At 46.9% G+C, this 20,567-nt stretch overlaps 2 protein-coding genes and 1 long non-coding RNA gene across 5 annotated transcripts in view; 2 read left to right on the plus strand and 1 right to left on the minus strand.

The window, feature by feature from the left end:
• PARL (presenilin associated rhomboid like) overlaps nt 1–8,415 on the plus strand; it is a 50,147-nt gene extending 41,732 nt beyond the window's left edge. For both annotated transcript variants that reach the window (XM_027061339.2, XM_015063584.3), the window contains 3 exons: nt 4,470–4,571; nt 4,711–4,808; nt 8,090–8,415. In XM_027061339.2, coding sequence (XP_026917140.1) covers nt 4,470–4,571; nt 4,711–4,772 — 164 coding nt within the window. In that variant the 3' untranslated portion in view covers nt 4,773–4,808; nt 8,090–8,415. The remainder of the gene's footprint in view (nt 1–4,469; nt 4,572–4,710; nt 4,809–8,089) is intronic.
• Nucleotides 8,416–8,570: 155 nt separating this feature from the next.
• On the plus strand, nt 8,571–19,688 carry MAP6D1 (MAP6 domain containing 1). Of its 2 annotated transcripts, XR_008297782.1 has the most exons (4): nt 8,571–12,242; nt 16,850–16,967; nt 17,462–18,115; nt 19,067–19,688. XR_008297782.1 is itself a non-coding variant. In XM_027061340.2 (3 exons), the coding sequence occupies exons 1-3, from the start codon at nt 11,866–11,868 to the stop codon at nt 17,540–17,542; spliced, it is 576 nt and encodes a 191-aa protein (XP_026917141.1). In that variant the 5' UTR covers nt 8,571–11,865; the 3' UTR covers nt 17,543–19,688. The 2 variants fall into 2 exon arrangements, 1 of the variants encoding a protein (XP_026917141.1); XM_027061340.2 differs by having other exon boundaries at nt 17,462–19,688.
• Nucleotides 19,625–20,276, minus strand: LOC128315228 (uncharacterized). Its single transcript, XR_008297783.1, has 2 exons — nt 20,168–20,276; nt 19,625–20,011 (listed from the first exon to the last, which is right to left on the minus strand). It is a non-coding gene; the product is annotated as an uncharacterized LOC128315228 (long non-coding RNA).
• Between the last annotated feature and the right edge of the window lie 291 nt (nt 20,277–20,567).

The following is a 20,567-nucleotide window of genomic DNA, read 5'->3' on the forward strand; positions in this document are numbered from 1 at the left end:
ACATATGCAACACAGTATGAACTGTGGTCACCATGCTGTACATTACGTCTCTGGCTTATCTATTTTAAAATGGGAAGTTTGTACCTTTTGACCCTTTTAACCCATTTTGGTCTCTCCACCCCCAACTCTGGCAACCACCAGTCTGTTCTTTCCATACATGGGCTGGCCTTTTTTTTTTTTTTTTTTTTTTAAAGATTCTGTACATAAGTGAAATCATACAGTATTTGTCTTTCCCTGACTCATTTCAGTTAGCATAATGCCCTCAAGGTCTATCCATCTTGTCACAAATGGCAAGACTTCCTTATATTTTTGTGGTTGAATAATATTCCTCTGTGTGTGTACATACCACATTTTCTTTATCTGCTCATCCATTGTTGGACACTTAGGTTGTTTCCATATTTTGACTATTGCAAATAACTGCAATGAACATGGGGGTTTATTTACCTTTTTCGGTTAGTGTCTTTGGAGGGATAAGTACCCAGAAGTGGAATTGATGGATCATGATGACGCTCTTTTTAATTTTTTGAGGAACCTTCATAATGTTTTCCCTAGTGACTACACCAGTTTACATTCCCATCAACAGCGCACAAGGGTTTCCTTTTCTCCACATCCCTACCAATACTTGTTATTTTCCTTTTGATAATAGTCATTCTAACAGGGGTGAGGTAATAATCTCATTGTGGTTTTGGTTTTCATTTCCCTGATGATTAGTGACGTTGAGCATCTTTTCATGTGTCTGTTGGCCATCTGGATGTCTTTGGAAAAAGGTGCAGATTCTTCTGCCCATTTTAAAATGGACTGTGGTTTTTTTGTTCTTGAGTTATATGAGTTCTTTATATATATCAGAAATCCCTTATTAGATAGGATTTGCAAATATTTTCTCCCATTTGGTAAGTTGTCTTTTTATTGTGTTGATGGTTTCCTTTGCTGTGCAGAAGCTTTAGAGTTTGATGTAGTCCTACTTGTTTTTGCTTTTGTTGCCTTTGGTCAGCCTTTCTAAAATTTTTCATGGAATTAACAATTTTGGACAGTACAGGCCAGTTATTTTATAGAATGGTCATCGGTTGGGTTTGTCTGTTTCTTTATGATGAGATTCTGAGTGTGTGTTTTTGGTTGGAATGCTACATGAGTGGTGTTATGTCCTCAGGTACTACAGTTGGAGGCAATAATGTCCATTTGTTGACTGGTTGTTATTCAGCTTCTCTACTATAAAGTTGCTGTTTTCCTTTACCTTTTACAGTTAATGTGTAATGTGTGAGGGGATACTTTGTGATTTATGTAAGTGTTGTGATCTCTTCTTCATCGACCCCTCTCACCCCCCTGAAATAGCATCCATTGATTATTGTACCTTGACTCAGTTTTTGCTGTGATGGTTGTTACAATGGTGAATGTAACAATGCTGTGATGGTTGGCGGTATAGTACATCTCATTTGTTTTCCCTGACGTCTTCTATAGCCATAACTTATCAAACCTAGGAAATTAACATTGGCATAGCCCTTTTTTAAAAATTTTTATTTTAGAGAAAGAGTGAATGAGCAGGGGAAGAACGGCAGAGGGAGAGAAAGAATCTTAAGCAGGCTCCATGCCTAGTGTGGAGCCCAACATGGGGCTCTCCCACAACCCTGGGTTCATGACCTGAGCTGAAATGAAGAGTTGGATGTTCAACCGACTGAGCCACCCAGGCGCCCCGGTATAGGACTTAAACCGCAGACTGTATTTGGATTTCCTGTTTTTCCATGATGTTCTTTGTTTTGTTCTAGGATACTGCATTGCATTTAATTATCATGTCTTTTCAGTATCCTCCAGTCTGTGGTGCTTTCTCGGTCTTTGTCTTTCATGACCTTGAAACTTTTGAAGAATAGTGGGAAGATGTTTTGTAGAATAGCCCTCATGGAAGTGTTATATTATTACTATTTTTTTTAAGATTTTATTTTATTTTATTTATTTGGGGGGCAGGGGGGATAGGTGGTGAGGGGCAGAGAGAGTGAGAGACAACCCAGGCAAGCTCCCCATTGTCATTGCAGAGCCCTACATGGGGCTTGAACCCACGAACCATGAGATCATGACCTGAGCCAAAATCAGGAGTTAGACGCTGAACTGACTGAGCCACCCAAGTGCCCCTAAAAATTTTATTTTTAATCTGTACACCCAGTTTGGGGCTTGCATTTACAGCCCTGAGATCAAGAGTTACATGCCTCACCAACTGAGCCAGCCAGGTGCCCTGGAGTTTTTTGTTTGTTTGTTTTTGTTCTTAATGTTTTTATTTTATTTTTGAGAGAGAGAGAGAGAGAGAGGGGGGGAGAGAGGGGGTGGGGGAAGGGCAGAGAGAGAGGGAGACATAGAATTCGAAGCAGGCTCCAGGCTCTGAGCTGTCAGCATAGAGCCCGATGCGGGGCTTGAACCCATGAACCATGGTATCATGACCTGAGCCGAAGTCGGTGCTCAACTGACTGAGCTACCCAGGTACCCCAGTTTTATTATTTTTAATAAGTGACTAAGAACCGAGAATTTTGGCTGAAGACAAATATAGTTAAAGCACCAGCCTCCCTTTGCTTTCCCACTGGTCTCCAGCCACCCACAGGCTTGGTTCAACTTGGTTTTCTGCTTGAAACACTCTTCCCATCTCTTCCCCTTTTACTTCGCCAGCGCCTGGTGACCCTTCCATGCAAAACTTGATGTCATTACGAACCCTGAGCTTCTGTCAGCTCTCCCTTCCATGTGTTGCCAGAGCATGCCCTGCTTCATCATCATAGCTGATCATGTTTTGTTGTTACTTCTTCTCTGTAAGCTCCATTAAGGAAGGGATGTGGGTTCTGTTCCTTTCTGTACCCCCAACATTTACATAGTGCCTGGTGCAAAGTAGGCCTCAAGTATTTGGATGAATGATTATTGTGAGACTTAATATTAACTAGGGATTATGATCTAATTTTTCAAGTATTCTACCATTTAGAGGAAGTGGGATCATGTCTAACATTGAGTTTAAATTAGCATTATTTATCAAGATATTTCATAGCCATTATACATTTAAATTATGAAGATTATGTAGCAACCTGGAAAAACACATGATTAAAATAAAAAATATAGCCAGGAGCACCTGGGTGGCTCAGTTGGTTAAGCGTCCTGCTCTTGATTTTGGCTCAGGTCATGATCTCACGGTTTGTGAGTTCGATCCCTGCGTCAAGTTCCACGCTGATAGTGTGGAGCCTGCTTGGGATTCTCATATTCTCTCTCTCTTTCTCTCTCTCTCCCCCTCTCTCTTTCTCTCTCTCTCTCTGCCCTTCTCTCACTGTCCCTCTCAAAATAAATAAAACTTAAATTATCATTATAATTTCAGTTATAATAAATGGATGATTGATTATAAGGTTGTGACAATGTAGACATGTTTGTTTATTTTGGGAGAGAAGGAGAGAGATAATTCCAAGCAGGCTCTGCACTGCCAGCGCAGAGCCCAACATGGGGCTCGAACCCACAAACCATGAGATCATGACCTGAGCTGAAATCAAGAGTCAGACACTTAATTGACAGTCATCCAGTCACCCCTAGATTTTTTTTTTGTAAATAAGTTCTAGGCCCCACGTGGGACTTGAAGTCATAACCCCAAGATCAAGAGTTGCACACTTTACCAACTGGCCAGCCAGTCACCCTGACATTTAGGTTTTTATTGCCTCATCTGAGGCTGTTGGAGGAAGCGCTTCTCAGGCAGGTGCATGTGTGTCCCTGGAAGGATGCTGTGGGGGGTGGGTCATGCAGAGCCATGGGACAAACATGGCATGCTTTCCTGGAGCAGAACATTTGCTCAAAGGTTTTAAAGAAAACGCTTAGTTTTATTGTGAAGTAGGATGGAAATTTCATGTGAATTTATTTTATTTTATTTTATTTTATTTTATTTTATTTTATTTTATTTTATTTTATTTTATTTTATTTATTTTATTTATTTTATTTATTTTATTTATTTTATTTATTTTATTTATTTTATTTATTTTATTTATTTTATTTTATTTTATTTTATTTTATTTTATTTTATTTTATTTTATTTTATTTTATTTTATTTTATTTTATTTTATTTTATAAACAGAAAGCATTCTACTTGGAAGAAATTCCACACGTCTGGGTTTCTTTGGGCAAATTCATGCACACCCTGGTTGAAATGGCTTTGCTTTGTGGGGATTTGAGAATTTCTTTTATAGTTATTAAATGATGCATAATCATGCTTAACATTGTCCCTGAAGTTCATTAAGCACTCACATGCTGTTTGCTACACACCTTGTTCTTTCCAGGTTAACTGTGTAATGGACTGGAGCCCTTTTGCCTGATACTTTGTACCTTAGTAACTAAAAAACTTAAGCTTTGCGCTAACCTAGAAATGTGTGGCTTATAAACTTTCTGGAAAAAGTATTGCTACTTCAGATTGTAGTCACTAAACGGTTGCACATTGAGAGTTTGACCTTTTCACGTGTGTTCATTTGCAGTCAGGCGCTATCATGACCGTCCTTGCTGCTGTGTGCACAAAGATCCCAGAAGGGAGGCTCGCCATTATCTTCCTTCCAATGTTCACATTCACAGCAGGGAATGTGAGTATTTTTATGAATTGAAGTGCTGGGGACAGTGGTGATATTTTTACATTCATTGAATTGTTGCCCTTAAATTAGAAATGTCAGTGCTGGAGGAATCAAAGTTGTACCAGTTCTTTTCTCTTTTGCTGACTTTCAGGCCCTAAAAGCCATTATTGCCATGGATACAGCAGGAATGATCCTGGGATGGAAATTTTTTGATCATGCAGCACATCTTGGGGGAGCTCTCTTTGGAATGTAAGTTTGAATATAACTGATCGCTACACTGCCTTCTTAGGTGCTCTCCATCCCCCCACCTTAGGAAGGTAGAGCAAGGCAGTTAACTGTGTGAGGGAAGCAGGAGCAGGTAGAGTTAGGAGGGTGAGAAAACTTCAACGTGGTTTGCTTTGGCCTTGCCCACTTTCACCATGTGAGGTGGGAGGAGAGAGGATCGGTCCTGCCCCAGCCTTAGTTGTTGGTAGAGAGACTATGCCTTTACTCTGCCCTTAACCTCAGTTTAGGATTGAGGTGAGCGGTCAGGATTCCTCGTGAGTGGTCAGGATGCCTAGCCCTGCTTGGAGACCGTTTCCCAGCCCCTGGTGTGTGCTGTCCTCTTCTTTCCCTGCTCTCAGGCCTCCTCTCTCCTGCCACCACTCACACCTGCCTGTCGTCGGTGCTGGGCAGACAGATAATGGACACTCTGCCTGTGGCAAGTGTGTAGGTGTGTGCTGTCTGAATTAGTAGAGGCTGGGGATCATAAGCCAGTGTTGACCACTTACTGGGCACCTTCTTCATGGCAGGCTCTGAGCTAGTGGTTTACATTCCACTGTTATTCCTTCCATTTTACTGATGGGACACAGGCCGGAAGTGATCTTCCCGTGGTCAAACAGCTGGGAGCAGAGCAAAGATTTAAACCCAGATCCAAAGCCCTTCCCGCCCCCGTCACACCAGATTGAGTACAGTAACATTGTGTTCACAAGATCTTCCATTTCTGCTTCAGACCACAGACTTTTGCCCAAAACATAGTAGTGCTGGAGTGACTGTCGCAGAAATTGCTCAGAACTCCTGGGGCCCATCTGACCATGAGAGTAATTGTCTATTCTGATATGGTGGTTCCCCTGATAGACTGTCTTTTCCTGCATAAATGTTGCCTTTTGCCCTTACTTGATTTTTATTTTCTTTCATGACAATAGAAAACTGAAGTTTTTTGATTTAAAAAAAGAAAAAGAAAAAGAAAGAAAAATCTATTCTAAGTGGAGCAGTTTTGCCCAGTAGGCGGTGGAACTAAATGCCATTATGCCATTTATAATTTTCAGTGATGATTAAAGAATAGCATATGTGAGTTCTAGCTTTAACAGCAGCACATTATAAATAGTAGAAACTGACCTGGTATTACAGTATGAGAAACATAAAGACTTACGAAAAAGAGTTCTGTTTTATGAACTCTAAATTTATCTCTCTGGATCCTCCCATGTATACTTAAAGGATCTTCTCCCCAGCAGGTTTTTATTCTTCTGAACTATAATTAGATGACCTTTTCCGTTCTGAAAATAATTGGATCAAATGTATTTTAAAGTCCATGATCTGAAAGGCAAAGGAATCCTTTCTCTTTGCTGTTTCTAATTTCAACTCCTTTCGTTTACTAGATCTCAGTCCTATCCAAAATTCATCTTTTCTAACATCTTTAATTAGACTTATAAAGCAAAAGATTTAGAAATCCTTAATAATGGTAAAGATTCCATTAGTTTCATCCTGCATGTTTCCTTGACTCTGTGTCCCTCACCAGGTATTAAGGTCTTCACCTCGTACTTTTATAATAATAAGAGCCAACATCCATTGGCTATTTGCTGTGAGCCGAAACCTAAGGCCTGACTTAATACTCTTAAGTCCTGTGAGGTATTCCATTTTATAGAAGGGAAACTGCTTTGAAGAAAGGAACTGTTGGAGGTCACACAGCTGGTCCTTGAAGAGTGGAGTTTCAGAGTGAACACTAGGCTGTGAGGCTGCCGCAAAACGGGAAAAAAACCCAAAAACTTAGAAATTAGTCATTTTAAAGTGTTTTCCTCATTTTAATTTAGCCAAATGACCTATTTGAATTTCTAAGTATGATTGGAATAGTTTACCTGTAACATTAAAGTATTTAACTCTCTGCTTGAAATAAGTGGGTTACAGAGATTTGGGAAGACATTTTATTAATGGAGCGTTCCTGACAAATGATTCATTTCTTGCAAGAGTTTTACGATTGCATTTGAATCTTAGATAATCCTTTTTCTGTTGTTCTAAGTTCCACACAGAATTTGACTAAGTCTGAAAGAATTTTGTAACATTCCTGTTACATGTCTTTTTTTTTGTTTTTCAAAATTTTAATGGTGACTATTTTCATGTTCGTATTTTAACTAAGTTTAGTGAATATTAAGATTCAAGTACTGTATGGTAAACATACTCAGAACATTAAAAAAAATCAAAACATTAAACTGCTATTCTGATACTAATCTAAGCCATTTAAATAGAGCATTTTTTTTAGTCATTTGGGGAGATGCAAAGAACAACACAGTCTGGTCTCTGCCTCAGGGAACATGAAATCTGTTTGGGCAAAACAGGGCAGAAATAAAGGCTTCAGTCATAGTAGCTTTCAATAACAGCCATTCCACATCAACCCCACCTCCTCCAGGAGGCCCCCTCAGCCTTCCCCTAGCCCAGGAGAAGAGGAGGTAGATGCCCCTGAGTTAGCCTTGCAGCCTGTGCTCCCCTCTCAGGTAGAGCTCCTGGTCTTGTAGTACCTAGGCCCATGGGCATTTAAAGTCAGGCCCTTTTCATTGGACACTGAACTGTGTGTGCTTGAACTTACAGCAGATGCTCCCTAGACTCCCCAGCGGTGGTCTGGGTATAGCTTTCAGAGGCAGATTTAGGTTCTCGTCTTAGTTCTGTTGATTCCTAGTTGTGCAGCCTGGGCAAGTTACATTACTAAACCTGTTGGTGCCTTAGCTCATTGCTTCTGGCTGCTGTGTAGGCAGTTTTTTAACAGCAGAATGGGGATTGGAGCTATATTTTAAAAGGTGGGCAGAATTTGGATTAGCAGATGACCCTTTGTGTAGCCAGATGGAAGATGATGAGAAGCATTTAAACTATTAAAGCCATCATTAGTGAACTCTAATTCTGACATTTCATACACTTCATGTAGAAAAAAGAGTCCAGGCTTAGAATCTGTGTGACCTTCAGGTGAGTCCTTGATCAACCACTTAAAAGCTGTTAGCCCCTGAACCAGTTGCTTTTTCTGAAAGGAGGTGAGGCTTCATTGCAGTGGTGAATCAAAGGTAGTGTGTGTCACACACAGTCCCATCCCACTTTGACCTTTTACATATTCCATATTAAAGGTAAATCATTGATCTCCATCAAATAAATTCATCAGCTATTTTAATAAGCAAGATAGTAAATGATAGTGGCATTCAGTTTTATATGTCAACTTGATGTCATTATACTTAACATTTGTATGTCCTACTGTTTGAATGTTGAACCTGGTTTGTTTTTCTTTTCCCCAGATGGTATATTACTTATGGTCATGAACTCATTTGGAAGAACAGAGAGCCTCTAGTGAAAATTTGGCATGAAATGAGGACTAACGGCCCCAAAAAAGGAGGTGGCTCCAAGTAAAACTGGGGTTGGATGATCCTGGTGCATGTGGCCCATGCTGCCTGGAGAGCCCCAGGAATACGTTGGCCCTGGAGTGACCACATCTTTGCTCCTGCCTGGAAGACACCCAGCATCTAGCTTTCCCAGTATTTTAAACTGTCCTCAGCACATGTCTTACTAGAAAGTGAATTATGACAAAGTTGTGAAATAAAGGTTTATATCTCTAGTTTGTAAACAGAGGGTGTGTGTCCCTTTAGAAGAGTACTCATGGTGCCCTGGAATCTTTGCTGTTAGTTGTTACAGTTGACATAGTTTAAGCCGTGGACTTGGCAGGAGTGCACAGGGAAAGACACGATATTCACAAATGCAGGTGTCTGTTGTGCTTTGGCCTTCTTGCATTTCTGCTTACTCACCTACCCCTTTCTTTGGTTGGTCTACAGGTTTAAAAAAAAAAACAAACGTTAAGAGTATCTCCTGTCTGGCTTGGTCTGAAACAACAGCTGTAGTATTTTCTACATTTTCCCAAGAAAGGTAATGTTTTGTGGCAGTGAGTGGCATATACAAAAAGCTATTTTTAGGCTTTGCTTTCTAGGTTAAAATTGTAGCTAAATTAAGAGTTAGAAGGAACTATCACGGATAACCCAGACTTGAATCTGAGCCTGACTGCGTCTTACATTTGAAAACGTACACTCTTGAACTGAAGCATCTTACTGAAATAGACAGTGGTCATTGTAACACCTTCACTATAGCAGAACTCTTGTTGCCCTCGTGATTGAAAATTACTTCTAAGAAATGCCTTTTGAATTTAAAAGTATTTGTTGAGAAGATTTACAGGAGAGTTTTCAGTCTTTCAGTGGCCTTGAAAGGTAATGCAAGATCTTGCACCTTGCATGGGAGAGGAGCACAGCCATCTGTATTGTATGGTGCTGGGCATGGAGCATTGGGCTGTAGGGAAAGGAGTCGTGCCACCTCACGTGGTGTTGAGAGCTGAATGGCAGTATGTGCCTGCACATAGGAATTGTCCAGGATTGGGCGATTCTTTATATTTTTCCCCCAGATTCTTCTCTAGTATGAAGTGCCGCTTTTTACCAGGCAGAAAGGATTCTATTCTAAACTAATATCACATCCAGGAGAGAGTTTTTTAACCCAACCCTCATTTTGCCAGGAAGGAACCAAGGTGGCTGCATGTGGGAACTGCTCAGGGTCACACTGCTGTGCTTTGACATTTCTGACTACATTATGCTAACAACCCTGTGACATACAGATGAGGCAAGAAGCATTTTTCAGAGTTGGGATGGGAGGCTGAGATCACATGGACATTCCGTATGGAGTCCACAGTGAAATTTATGTCTTGCTGTGGGAAGGCTAGGAGCACAGGCCATGAAAACGCGTCTCTTCCTGCTTTGTGATGGTTAGGGAAGGAACACTGAGAAGGTCAAGTCCCTTAAGTCACTTCTCTGTCCATAACATACCTCAGTGCTGGAGGCTTTGAACAGCCCAAGTGCCATTGTCTCTGTGAATGGCATTGTGAAGGGTCAGAGCCCAGCTCTGGAAGCCCCAGCCTTACTGTCTACAGCTTTGGCGCTGGTCCCTGCTCTTTGCCCACTAGGGTGTTTGCTCACTTTGGCTTCTCTGCTGACGTGAGCACCCGAAGGCTGTGCTCCACCTGGCTCCTGTGCCTCTCAGGCCGTGCCGCCTCTACTGGTCTGGTAAGTGTGGTGTCCCTAGGGATGCGGCTCTCCTCTCCCTGCACTTCCCCTGGCTTCAGTTTTCTTCATGAGCATGTCTTCTGAGCTCCAGGCCCACAGACCACCTCCGTCCTCAGTACGTGCATCTTCTGCGTGCCAGGTATGGTCTCAGGTGCTGAGACCCCACTGCACAGGCTGGCACCTCAGATATCACTCCTGGCTTTAAGGGGCAGTCTCACCAACTGGAAGCCAGAGACAGAGCCATTCTAGACTTCCTTCCCTCATCTCTTATTTCTAGAATCCAATGCCCCTTCCATTTCCAGTGCCTGTGCCTTAGTTCAGTCCCTTGTCTCCAACCTGAACTGTTGAGACTGTTCTCCAGCTGGTCTCTAAAATTTCCTTGTGTGTCTTCATCTGGCCACATAGTGCTAAAACACTTCCGTCCTTCCCTTGTGTGTCCCCCGTGAAAAGCTTTCAGTATGGCTCCTGAGGCTTGCCCGGTCCCATCTCTGCTGCCTTTTGCTGAACTTCCCGACCCCCTACCCTGCATTTCCACCCTGACCCAGGGCCCCTCATTACAGGTGGCGAGGCCAGCCTCCCCACCCTCTTTCCACTTGCCTTAATCCAGTTGTTGCTGCCCTACTACACTTAATCTTCTGGGGCCCCCAGCATTATTCCAGGCACATAGAAGTGCTCTTGGTTGGTTGATGGATGAAGAAATAGAAGAGCTCCCTTTTTTTTTCTTTTTTCTTTTTTCTTTTTCCTGCAGGACGGAATACTGCAGTCACCAAATGTCCCCACTGGCTAACCCCGGGCCCTGGAGCACAGAGGTCACACAAAGACCGCTTACCCCACCCAGGGAGAGCAGGTGTGTAACCTCCCAGTGTCTCCAGTGTGCTTCTCTTGGGTTATGGTCTGGTGGGGCAGCTGCCCTGTCACCTGCTGTGACTGGAAGCTCAGAGAGGCGATGGTTTGGGAGAGGAGTCCTGACTGGTCAGGGCTGTACCTGTACTGCAGTTCTTTCTAAGGTGCAGACTGGATACTGTCCAAGTATATGCTTGAGATGGAGCTGTGGGTAATTCATTCTCTTTCAGTAGCTTAATTAGTCATTGCTCTGCAGTGCACCTTGAGGTCACAGGTCAAATGCTCAGGAAGTCTATTGTGTGGCCAGGGAGTTCGTTCTGATGCCCTGTCATGCTTTAAACAGACTGACCTTTAGCCTGAAGGATTACCCAAACTTTGCTCTGCAATAAAAAAAGAATGCCTGCAGGAGGGAAGAGAATTGTTAAAGCAAAATGATCAAAGATTTGTCGGCAGCTTTATAATACTAAACCCTCTGTTGCCGTGCTTTAAAATTAGGAATCTTAAAACCCAGGGAAAGGTCAATTGAGGGCTAATGCCAGTTCTCAATGAAAATTGAATTGGTTGTTACAAATTTAGCACCGTAAAGGCAAACAGTGACTCACTGGCCGATTCAAACACGTGTTCTCTGGGAAGCATGGCCCCACGTCTGCCCTGTGATCCCCGCATCGTGGCACCTCGGTTCTGTGCGCCCGCCCGCAACTCCCCGCGGAGCAGTCGAGCACAAATGCAGGACCGCCACCCTGGCAGGTGCGGACTGCGGTCAGCAAGGCATCGTTGCCACCCAGCCCTCGCTCTCTGCGAAGCCAGGTCCGATTTAGAAGACAGCGTTAAAGGGAACTTGATTAAATTATGAGACCTTCAAGTTGGACGCTGGTAAATTCCTCCAGGCAGTTTCGGTTGCCTCCGCTCTCCCTTAACCCCCTCCCCTTCTCTGCGCCCATCCGGACGTGCTCTTCCGCGGCTGTAGCCCAGGCCAAGCGCTGTAGCCGAGCCCTCCACCCTCCCCGGACGGCCACCCCCAGGCCAGGGGGCGGCGCTGCGGCGGCGCGGGGAGGGCCGCGGGGGTGGGGACGCCGGGCGGGGGCGGTGCGGCCGGGAGCGCGGGGAGCCGAGCGGCGGGCACCGGGGCCGGCATGGCGTGGCCCTGCATCAGCCGCCTCTGCTGCCTGGCGCGGCGCTGGAACCAGCTGGACCGCTCCGACGTGGCGGTGCCGCTGACCCTGCACAACTACTCGGACCTTGAGAGCGAGGAGCCGGGCCCGGGCGGCGGCGCCTCACGCAGGGGCCCGTCCCCTGCAGGCGCCCGGGACCCTGGCCGGGACGTGCCACTCACTCAGTACCAGCGGGACTTCGGTGTGTGGACGCCTGCGGGGCCCAGGGATGCGCCGCAGGGGCGGGGGCCCGGTGCGAGCGGCCGCAGGAGCAGGCCCCCCACGGCCCCCAGCCGGGGCGTCTACGTGCTCCCCATCGGCGACGCGGACGCGGCTGCAGCGGTGACCACGTCGTACAGGTATGGGGCTGCAGGCAGGGGAGTGCTTGGAGTCGGGACCCGGCGGTGGGAGGAAACAAGCCGAGAGCCTTGAGGACCACGTTGGGTGGGAGGGAGGAGGCGCCTGGAGCCCCCATCGCACACCACTCCGGGAGGCGGCCTCGGAGGCCATCCCCTTTGGTCCCAGAGCACGGGAGGCGTCGCCTTTGCTGCTCTCTGACCAGCCTGAGTGAATGAGCGAGCATCTCTGCTGACAGGGAGCTCACTACCTCGCTTACAGCCCGCTCTCCTCTCGGGCAGCCCTGTCAGAAATACCTGCCTTCGACTGAGTTAAAATCTGCTTTAAGTTCCACCAAGTGGGCCTAACCATAGGCAGGGGGCGTGCAGGCCAACTGCGTGAGCTCCCTCTGGCCAGTGTACTGTGGACTTAGGAGCTCCCAGTAGGTGGTCCCCGGGATCTCATTGAGTGCCCGAGAGCCAGTGACTTGGCCTTCCCTGAGGACAGATCTGTGGGTCCACCCTGCCCCCACCTTAGCTCTGCCCCTGGACAACTGAGGGCTTCCTTTTTTCTTTCTCTTATTACAAAAGTAACATAAACTCACCATAGAAAAATTGGAAATTATAGACATTACAACAAGTTAATACTCCCTTAATCCTACCCAAACTGGTAGTTCTTTCTAATCCTTAACGTTTGAGTGTGTATATCCATTTGTAATTCTTCTATGGTTAGATCCTTACTGTACACATTTTTCCATCTATTTTGGGTGTCTGTGCATGTTACTAGATGTTTTTTTACAACGTGAATTTAATCGATGTGCAGTATTTTATCCTAGGGATATACTATCCACGTATTGATATGTCCAGTTATTAATCTGCTGTCGTATCATTGAATATTTGGGATGTTTCTAATTTGGGACCATTAAAAACACTTTCTTTGATCCAGTACTTCGTTTCCAGGAGTTTTCCATACAAGTATCCTTGAAGGTGGGGTGGGAGCTAAGGAGTATAAGGTATGTTGCAACATTGTACCGCAGAAGATAGAAACAGTCCCACTGCCCTACTGATGTAGGGGCTGGTTAATTATAGCCCAGAGGATGGGCTACTGGGAGGCCTAGAATGTACTGATAGCAGAAGATCTTGGATGGGTATGTGTCAAAAAAACCCACAAAATCCAGAACAGTGTGCTTCTTATTTGTGTTTTTAAAAAGGGTATTGATATACACTTATCTGCTCAAATAAGCACAGGTTATCTCTGGATGGATATGTGAAAAAACAGGAATCTTTGGAGAGAGGCAGAGTGGGGAGAAGGAAGGGATGTTGCCAGGGGTGGAAGGGCACTGAGTGACTTTTCATTCTCTGAAGCACTGTTTATTTTTAAACATGTACACATACTACCTTTTAAAAAAGTTTTTTAGAGGAAAAAATAACTTCTGTGATAAGCATCCTTATAGCTGTCTTTACTCTTATCAATTTCATTAGTATAAACAATTAAAGGGGCAAAAAGGTATGAACTTTCTCTCTTAGTCTGTTGTTGATTTTGAGAGGGAGACAGAGCGAGTGGTGGAGAGGCAGAGAGGAAGAGAGAGAATCCCAAGCAGGTGCATGCTGTCAGCACAGAGCCTGATGCGCGGCTTGAACCCACAAACTGAGATCATGACCTGAGCTGATACCAAGAGCCCAGGCGCGTAACCGACTGAGCCATCCAGGCGCCCCAGTTTTATTATTTTTAAAATCAAAGATGTTAAGGTAGAATTTCCATACAGTAATTTTCAAGATATGTAGAACATTCTATCTCCCCAGAGGTTCCTTCCTGGGCGTGCAGTTTTTCAGGAACTTAATAGGGGAATGGTAGTTGCAGGATGAGTCTTGCGTTCACTGATGCATGCTCTAGCCAAGCTGCCGAAATTCACAGGGGAATGTCAGGGCAAACACGGAGTCCAGCTCAGGCCCTAGCCAGGCTGTGGATGGTTCTGACTGCTGTGTGCCAGGCCCGGCTGGAGGGGCCTGGATGGTGAGAGGTCTGGAAGGCCAGAGGGCCTGGGTGTGCACCCCTTCAAATGGCTGATGTTCCAGACCTGGAGCAGGACCTGGGGCAGAGCCCGTGGGGAGCTAGCTTCAGCTCAGGGAAAGGAAGAGCTTTCTAATAATTCGCATGGAAGGAGGGTGGTGTGAGCTGCCTCGGGTGTGCTGAGCTCCTCCTCACTGGGAACATTCAGGCAAAGACTGGGCTTTTAGAAGCGGCCCCTCACTTGTCTTAAGCAGATGGTGGGTTTGGACGTCTTGCTGGGTCTTCCCAGCTCCAGTAACGCCAAAGGTACCAGTCTTTATTCTCTGCTTAGCACGTACCAGGCACCAGGCTCAGGACCTCCTCCCATAGATTATCTCCCCAAGACCTCACCCCCCAGATGTTGCCGCCTCTGAGCCCCTTAGTTTCTTGAGGTGTCCTGCAGTGGTGGAAAGGTATTGCCCGGAGTTGGGACTCACTGGACCTCTGGTTTCCTGGGGTATAAACTTGGCGGGTCACTTGGTCTCTCTGACCCTTTCCTTGTTTGTAAAACAGAAATAGCCAGAGCTTGGCTCCCTAGGCCCCCATATCCCAACTCTGGCCAAGACCCACGACCACTGCTGAACTTGGTTTCCCCAACACCATGCCAGCTGACCTCTGGGACCCCTCACCTCCCCACTCTAGGGCTTGACGTGTGCAACTCCATCCTGACTCTTCCTCGTAAGATGCATGTTATCTGAGCAAACGGTTTGAAGAAATTCAGTAGGAAAAGTAACAGATCCAGGGAATCCAAAAATACCAGAATATTTGTGGCCACTCACCAGCCCCTGCTGCTCCTGTGAAAGCTGATCTGCCTCACTTGCTTGCCCAGATGGGTGCAGGGAATCTTGCTCTCACAACCAGCCTGGGTCTCTCCTGAGAAGTTCCCAGAGCCTCCCCTCTGGAATTCTCTCGGTGCCATTGGCACCTTTGGCCCAGGTTCTAGCTCCACCCACTCTAGAAGACCTCTTTCCTCAGTCATCCTCCTTTATCCTTCCTTGGTGAGTCAAAGGGCCAACCATTGAAGTGCCCAGCACGAAGTTTCATCATAACCTTGTACACTTGGGTCAGTAGCCTTTTTCATGAGGAAACTGAGGATCGGAGGAACGAATGGCTTTGAAGCCCTGCTGGGCTGAGAACTCAGGGCTCTCGGTGTTGCCACAGGTGGCCCCTGACCCTCAGTGGGGTGCCACCGCCAGGGTGGCTGAGGCCCAAACGAGCTGGATGGGAACGGAGCCTGGTCAGGGGAGGCGCACGGTGTATGTGGCTGTGTTCTTATTCTTTGCCAGAGCCATTTCTGCCTGCCTTCTCTCCCAGGCAGTCACCCGGTTTCTGAGGTCCCTTCTCCATCCCACTGCAGTCTTTTCTCACTGGTCTCCAGCACCAGCCTTGCCCCAGGAGCAGCCATGGGCATCACTCTCACTCCTGGCTCTGGTCACTTTCCATGTTGGGACCCCTGCAGCCACCGTAGGGTGGCAGGCTTAGGCTGCCAGGCCCAAGGCTCAGCTCAGTTTGGGGACAGAAGGGCACGCCCAGGGGAGGACCCGTTTCCGCAGGAGAAACAGAATGGCAGATGGCTCAGGCAGCTGGTCTTTGGAACCTTGCAGCTTCAGAAGCCAAAGTGATGTGATAGGACCCTGGCCCCACTTGCCTCCTGGCACCCCCAAGTGCTGACCGTGGCCAGGCGCAGCTGCTCCCTCCATGAGCGGCCTGCCCAGTGGTGTCCAGCTGTGCTGCTGCCACCAAGGAGAAGAGGCAGCTTTGTTGACTTCTGGGCCTGAAACCCAGCCAGGGCTGTGGGTGGGATGAGACAAGAATGGACCCAGCCCACATGTGGGTGCTGCCCCTGGCCAGCTGGACTCTATCCTATAGAACATTGCCTTGGCCAGGTGCTCCTATGGACACAGGAGGTCTCTGCCTTCTTGAGCTTTCTAGCAGGGGAGTTGATAGAATTAAAGAGGGCTTTTTTGTGTGCGGAGGAATTGAGGAATTAAATCTTTATCAAAAAATGGACTCCGGGAACATGGAGCTAATCTGTGCCTGCCTTGTCGCTTCTGTCCCGGGAGCCGCCCCCCCCAACCTCCCCACCACCTTCCTTCCCGTACGCAGGCAGATGTACCCATGTGCACGGTGCCATGCAAGAGCCAGACCGGCTTGTAGTTTTTTGAGTCACCCCTCCAATCTGTCCTGTCTTTGTAGGAGTTAATAAGACAAATTATTAAAACATAAACATGATACTCTTGTTTTTCCTTCTCAGTTGGAACCAGGTATGGAAGACTTTTGCTGCGCTGGGTGCTGTCTAGGCTGGCATCCTGTGGATGTAAGGGCCACCAATGAGCTGGGGACCGACCATCATAGGTTCTGGGTAGCTTGGAGACAAAACAGGAAGCACTGAAGGAAGGGCTGGGATGTGGTTTCTGATGCCCAGCACCTACTAGGTGCTTGCGTCTGGATCCAAAGCAGGATCTTAGCAGTGGAGGTTAGCCAGGGCATTCCAGGAAGCACGGGACAATGGCAGTGGCCTCTGAAGAGTCAGGAGGGATGACTGACATTGTGCAAGGGGGGTCCGTGTTCTCTGTTGCAGACAGGAATTCCAGGCTTGGACTGGAGTGAAGCCATCGAGATCCACAAAGGCAAAACCCACCACGGTCCTCACAACCCACAGCTCCGGCTGGGACGGCAGCCCTGGGGTCAGCTTCCAGGTCAGGCTAAACTGGTGCTGTGGGGCAAGGGGCTGGGCTCCTGGCTGCACCGGGTGTGGGAACAGAGGCCTTTTCCCCAGGCTAGGGACTGAGATTGGATGGTGCAAAATGTCATTATAGCCACGGACAGCACTGAGCACGCAGTCATCCCCCAACAGAGAACCAAGATGGTCCTTTGTTGCCAGCCAGGTGGGCATCTCCCTAGTGCTGGCTTGAGTGTCCCCTCCCCTCCTAAATCCATGTTACCCATTACCAGTGAGGACTAGCGATGAGCCTTCCAAGTCCCTATGTGTGAGAGGAGATGGGAGGGAGGTGATTCAGGCCTCAGCAGAATGGAAAGTCCTTGCCCCCTGCATATGTTTCCCCTTGGACCCTTTAGGTCAGCAGTCTCAACTCTTGGAGGACAGGAGGAGGGAATTTTCTTCCTGGAACTGGGGGAAGAGGGAAAGTTGATGGAAAGGCACACTGATATGGGGCCACATTTCATTTTTCAGGCTACTGAGGGGAGGAAGAAGTTCACCCCTAACCCGTCAGCCATCTTTCATGCTCCTGCTCCCCGGATCCTCAACGTGTGACTGCCACCAAGGAAGAGTGCCATAGTGGAGTCGGAACACAGTGCTGCTGAGATGGGGAATGGGGTGAGATCTTGGGACTGGTTCCCTGCTGTCCCAGGGGAAAGGCCTGTCTTATGCTGCGGGCACCACTCTCCCCCACTGCCACCCGGACTGCAGGCCTGGTGCAGAGCAGAGGCGCAGATGGACATGGCCCCACACAGCTGGGCTCTGGGCCTCAACCATCCTCTTGTTCCTCAAGGCGAGTATAGAAGGCTTCAGATCTTTTTTAAATTGCCTCTTTTGGCCACCCTTCCGTTTTTAAATCTGAAGAACTTAAGGATCAATTCTGCTGTGAACTGAATTGGTCCACGGGGGCTGAGGACTAGGGACAGAACAGTTGCTCGAAAGAAACCAGTAAGGTCCACCTTCTTGTTTTCCCAGGCTGCATGGTAACTTTGTAACCTATGGCCACCCACAGTACTGTCCTTGGATATTCCTACAAATGGCCCCACCATTCAGGTTGTAGAAGAAATCTTAGGTAATCACCTGCATGTGACTCATGATGCTGAGTAACCAGGATGACATTTCCAAAAGGTACAGAGTATCAGTTATATGGTTTCAATTTCAAAGACATATTTTAGGGCCAAGATGACCCTTACATTTTAACAAAAGGTTTCTTGTGCTGAGTGCTTTAAGTACTGAGTGAATGACATTTACCTTGGGGCTTCTGAGCCCCATAGTTTATTACTAATTCCAGTTTTTTCCCTTAACAGTGGACTAGAAGGGAACATGGTACACACCTGCTAAGCATTGGGAGCTTTTTGGGGTAAGAAGTGTCATTAGCCTTACTCCCTGAGAGACGAGTGTCATCTCTACCAGCCCCTGGACTCCCACCGTGCTCTCTCAGTCACAGGGAGCTGTGAGGAAGCAGCTGTTGTCTTTGGAAAGCTGCCTCCTTTCCCAGTAAGTCCCAGCCCATGTGGCCACAGGGAGCCAGCCTGGCCCGGGTTTGCACAGCACATGGTCAAACCTTCGAAGGAGTTTCTGCCCCTTCTTATAGATTAGGGTGCACAAGGTAATGGCAGTTTTGGGTAAAGGAAACTCAAGGATTTCCCTTTGGATCTTTATCCCGCTCCAGCCCCAAGGGGCTCTGGCGAACATTTACTTAAGCAGCCCGCAGTGGCACTCAGGTTTCACAGCCCCTGAGAGCTGGAGGGAACCTGGTCCCTCAGAGGGGCTAGCTCTGGCTGGCACAGCCTTCCCTCAGTCCTGCAAAGGAGATGCTCTGAATCATTTTAAAGCCAGAACCCAAATCATATGCTTACACAAAGAGTTCCATTATTTCAGACTTCATTGGTTTGCATGTTAAAGGTTTCTGAGGGAAAAGAGACTGCCTGCTGCTGTGCATTCTGTGGGAACTGAACAGATTAACCGTACAATCTGATTTTACTAGAATGCGAAAATGCACTGTTACGGTTTGTTATTTCCTTAATTATAAACATGGAGCACCTTCTCCTATGTCTTTATCCTCCTCTTGGTAATAAGGACTTTATCAACTACTGCTGGTTGACCCTTGGAGGCTTGCAAATCTTAGGGACTCCCCCTTGGGACTGCCCTCCACACTGGCGTTGGATGCAGTACCTCACGGAGATCACCACCCTCCCCGCAGCCGAGCCCTGGTGCGGTACCTCAGCGGGGTAACGGGGGCCTGCCTCTGGAAAGCATAGTGCGTGCCCAAGGAACCTTTCTGGAACGTACCAGGACAGCTTTTCACAAAACCCCCAATCCAATCATCGTCCTCACCATACTTCATTAGTAGGAGATCTGGGTTCTGAAGAAGGAACTTCCTCCACCCATGCTAGGTCTCAGTAAAGCCTGCCCTCATGTTACTGGAGTGGCCTTCCAAAGCACCTGAGACCGTAGTCTCACCTGTGTGGTGTCAACCCCCAACATATGTCCTACACATCTATATAAACTAGATAAAGATAGAAAAATACATTGGAATACTAATGGTGGTTATCTTCGGGAAGGGGAATTATGGGTAACAAATTTTTTACACCTTGCTATATTTGCTAAAGTTTCTACATAAGCATTTTTGTATTAATTCTGTAAAGAGCAATGTTTTTAAAAATAAAAAGTTCAATCTGTTAGCTAATTTCAGCCAAAAGAGTTCAGAATCAATGATTCCATAACCAATGTTAGCACTGCCGGCAGCCGCCTTGATCGGCCTTGAGGATGCACCATGAGGCCCAGCCAGAGGGAGGCCCCTCCAAAGTCCTCACCTGCATTTCGATCAAGGTCTGGCCTCTGTTCCATGGTGCTTCAAAACTCAGAAAAACCATCGCAAATGGGAATACTCTCACACCTGTACTAACACCAGGATTTTAGGCCAAACTCCAAAAAGCAGCTTTTGAGAAAACCTTGACCCTGCAGCCCACCCTGAGGAAGATGGGGGAACCTCCCCTTTGACTGGGATCAACTCTGCCAGCCCTGTGCACCCAGGCTTAAGTAAGAGGGAGTCTCCAACTGAGGTAGAGTGCCTGTGACACAAATCCCTGTCCCATGGCTCCGGTCAAAACTGTGGCTGAGGCACACACTTGGGACAGGAGCCTAAGCACTGCCCCTCCTCCTCTCCTTCCTCCAGACACTTTGCTTCCCTAGAGGCTGACAGTAAGTGAAGTCTGGTCCCAAGAAAGCCACGTACCTGGACTCCCATCACGTCCTTCCCTTCCGAACTTCTTGCCTTTCAAAGCCCTTAGTTCTTACTAAGGGTGAATGTGAAAAGTGGTCAGTTCTGAAATATTTCTGCATCTTTGGTAATTTTTTTAGACATTCTGATAGCAGATGGTCACAGCAGGACTGTGTCACAGGAGTAACTTCTTCCAGACCTCAGCATAGACCAATTCTATCTTTCCGGAAAATCCAGTGTGCTGCTTTGTTAGACAATAGGAGCTGTTTTCCCTCTTGGCCTTGGCTTTGAGGAGGCTCTGAGCTCAATTAGGTAGTTTTCCTGTGCCCCAAAGCTGTCAGAAATAATTACTTCCAC

This window comes from Acinonyx jubatus, chromosome C2, assembly GCF_027475565.1.
Source record: "Acinonyx jubatus isolate Ajub_Pintada_27869175 chromosome C2, VMU_Ajub_asm_v1.0, whole genome shotgun sequence".
NCBI lineage: Eukaryota > Metazoa > Chordata > Mammalia > Carnivora > Felidae > Acinonyx > Acinonyx jubatus.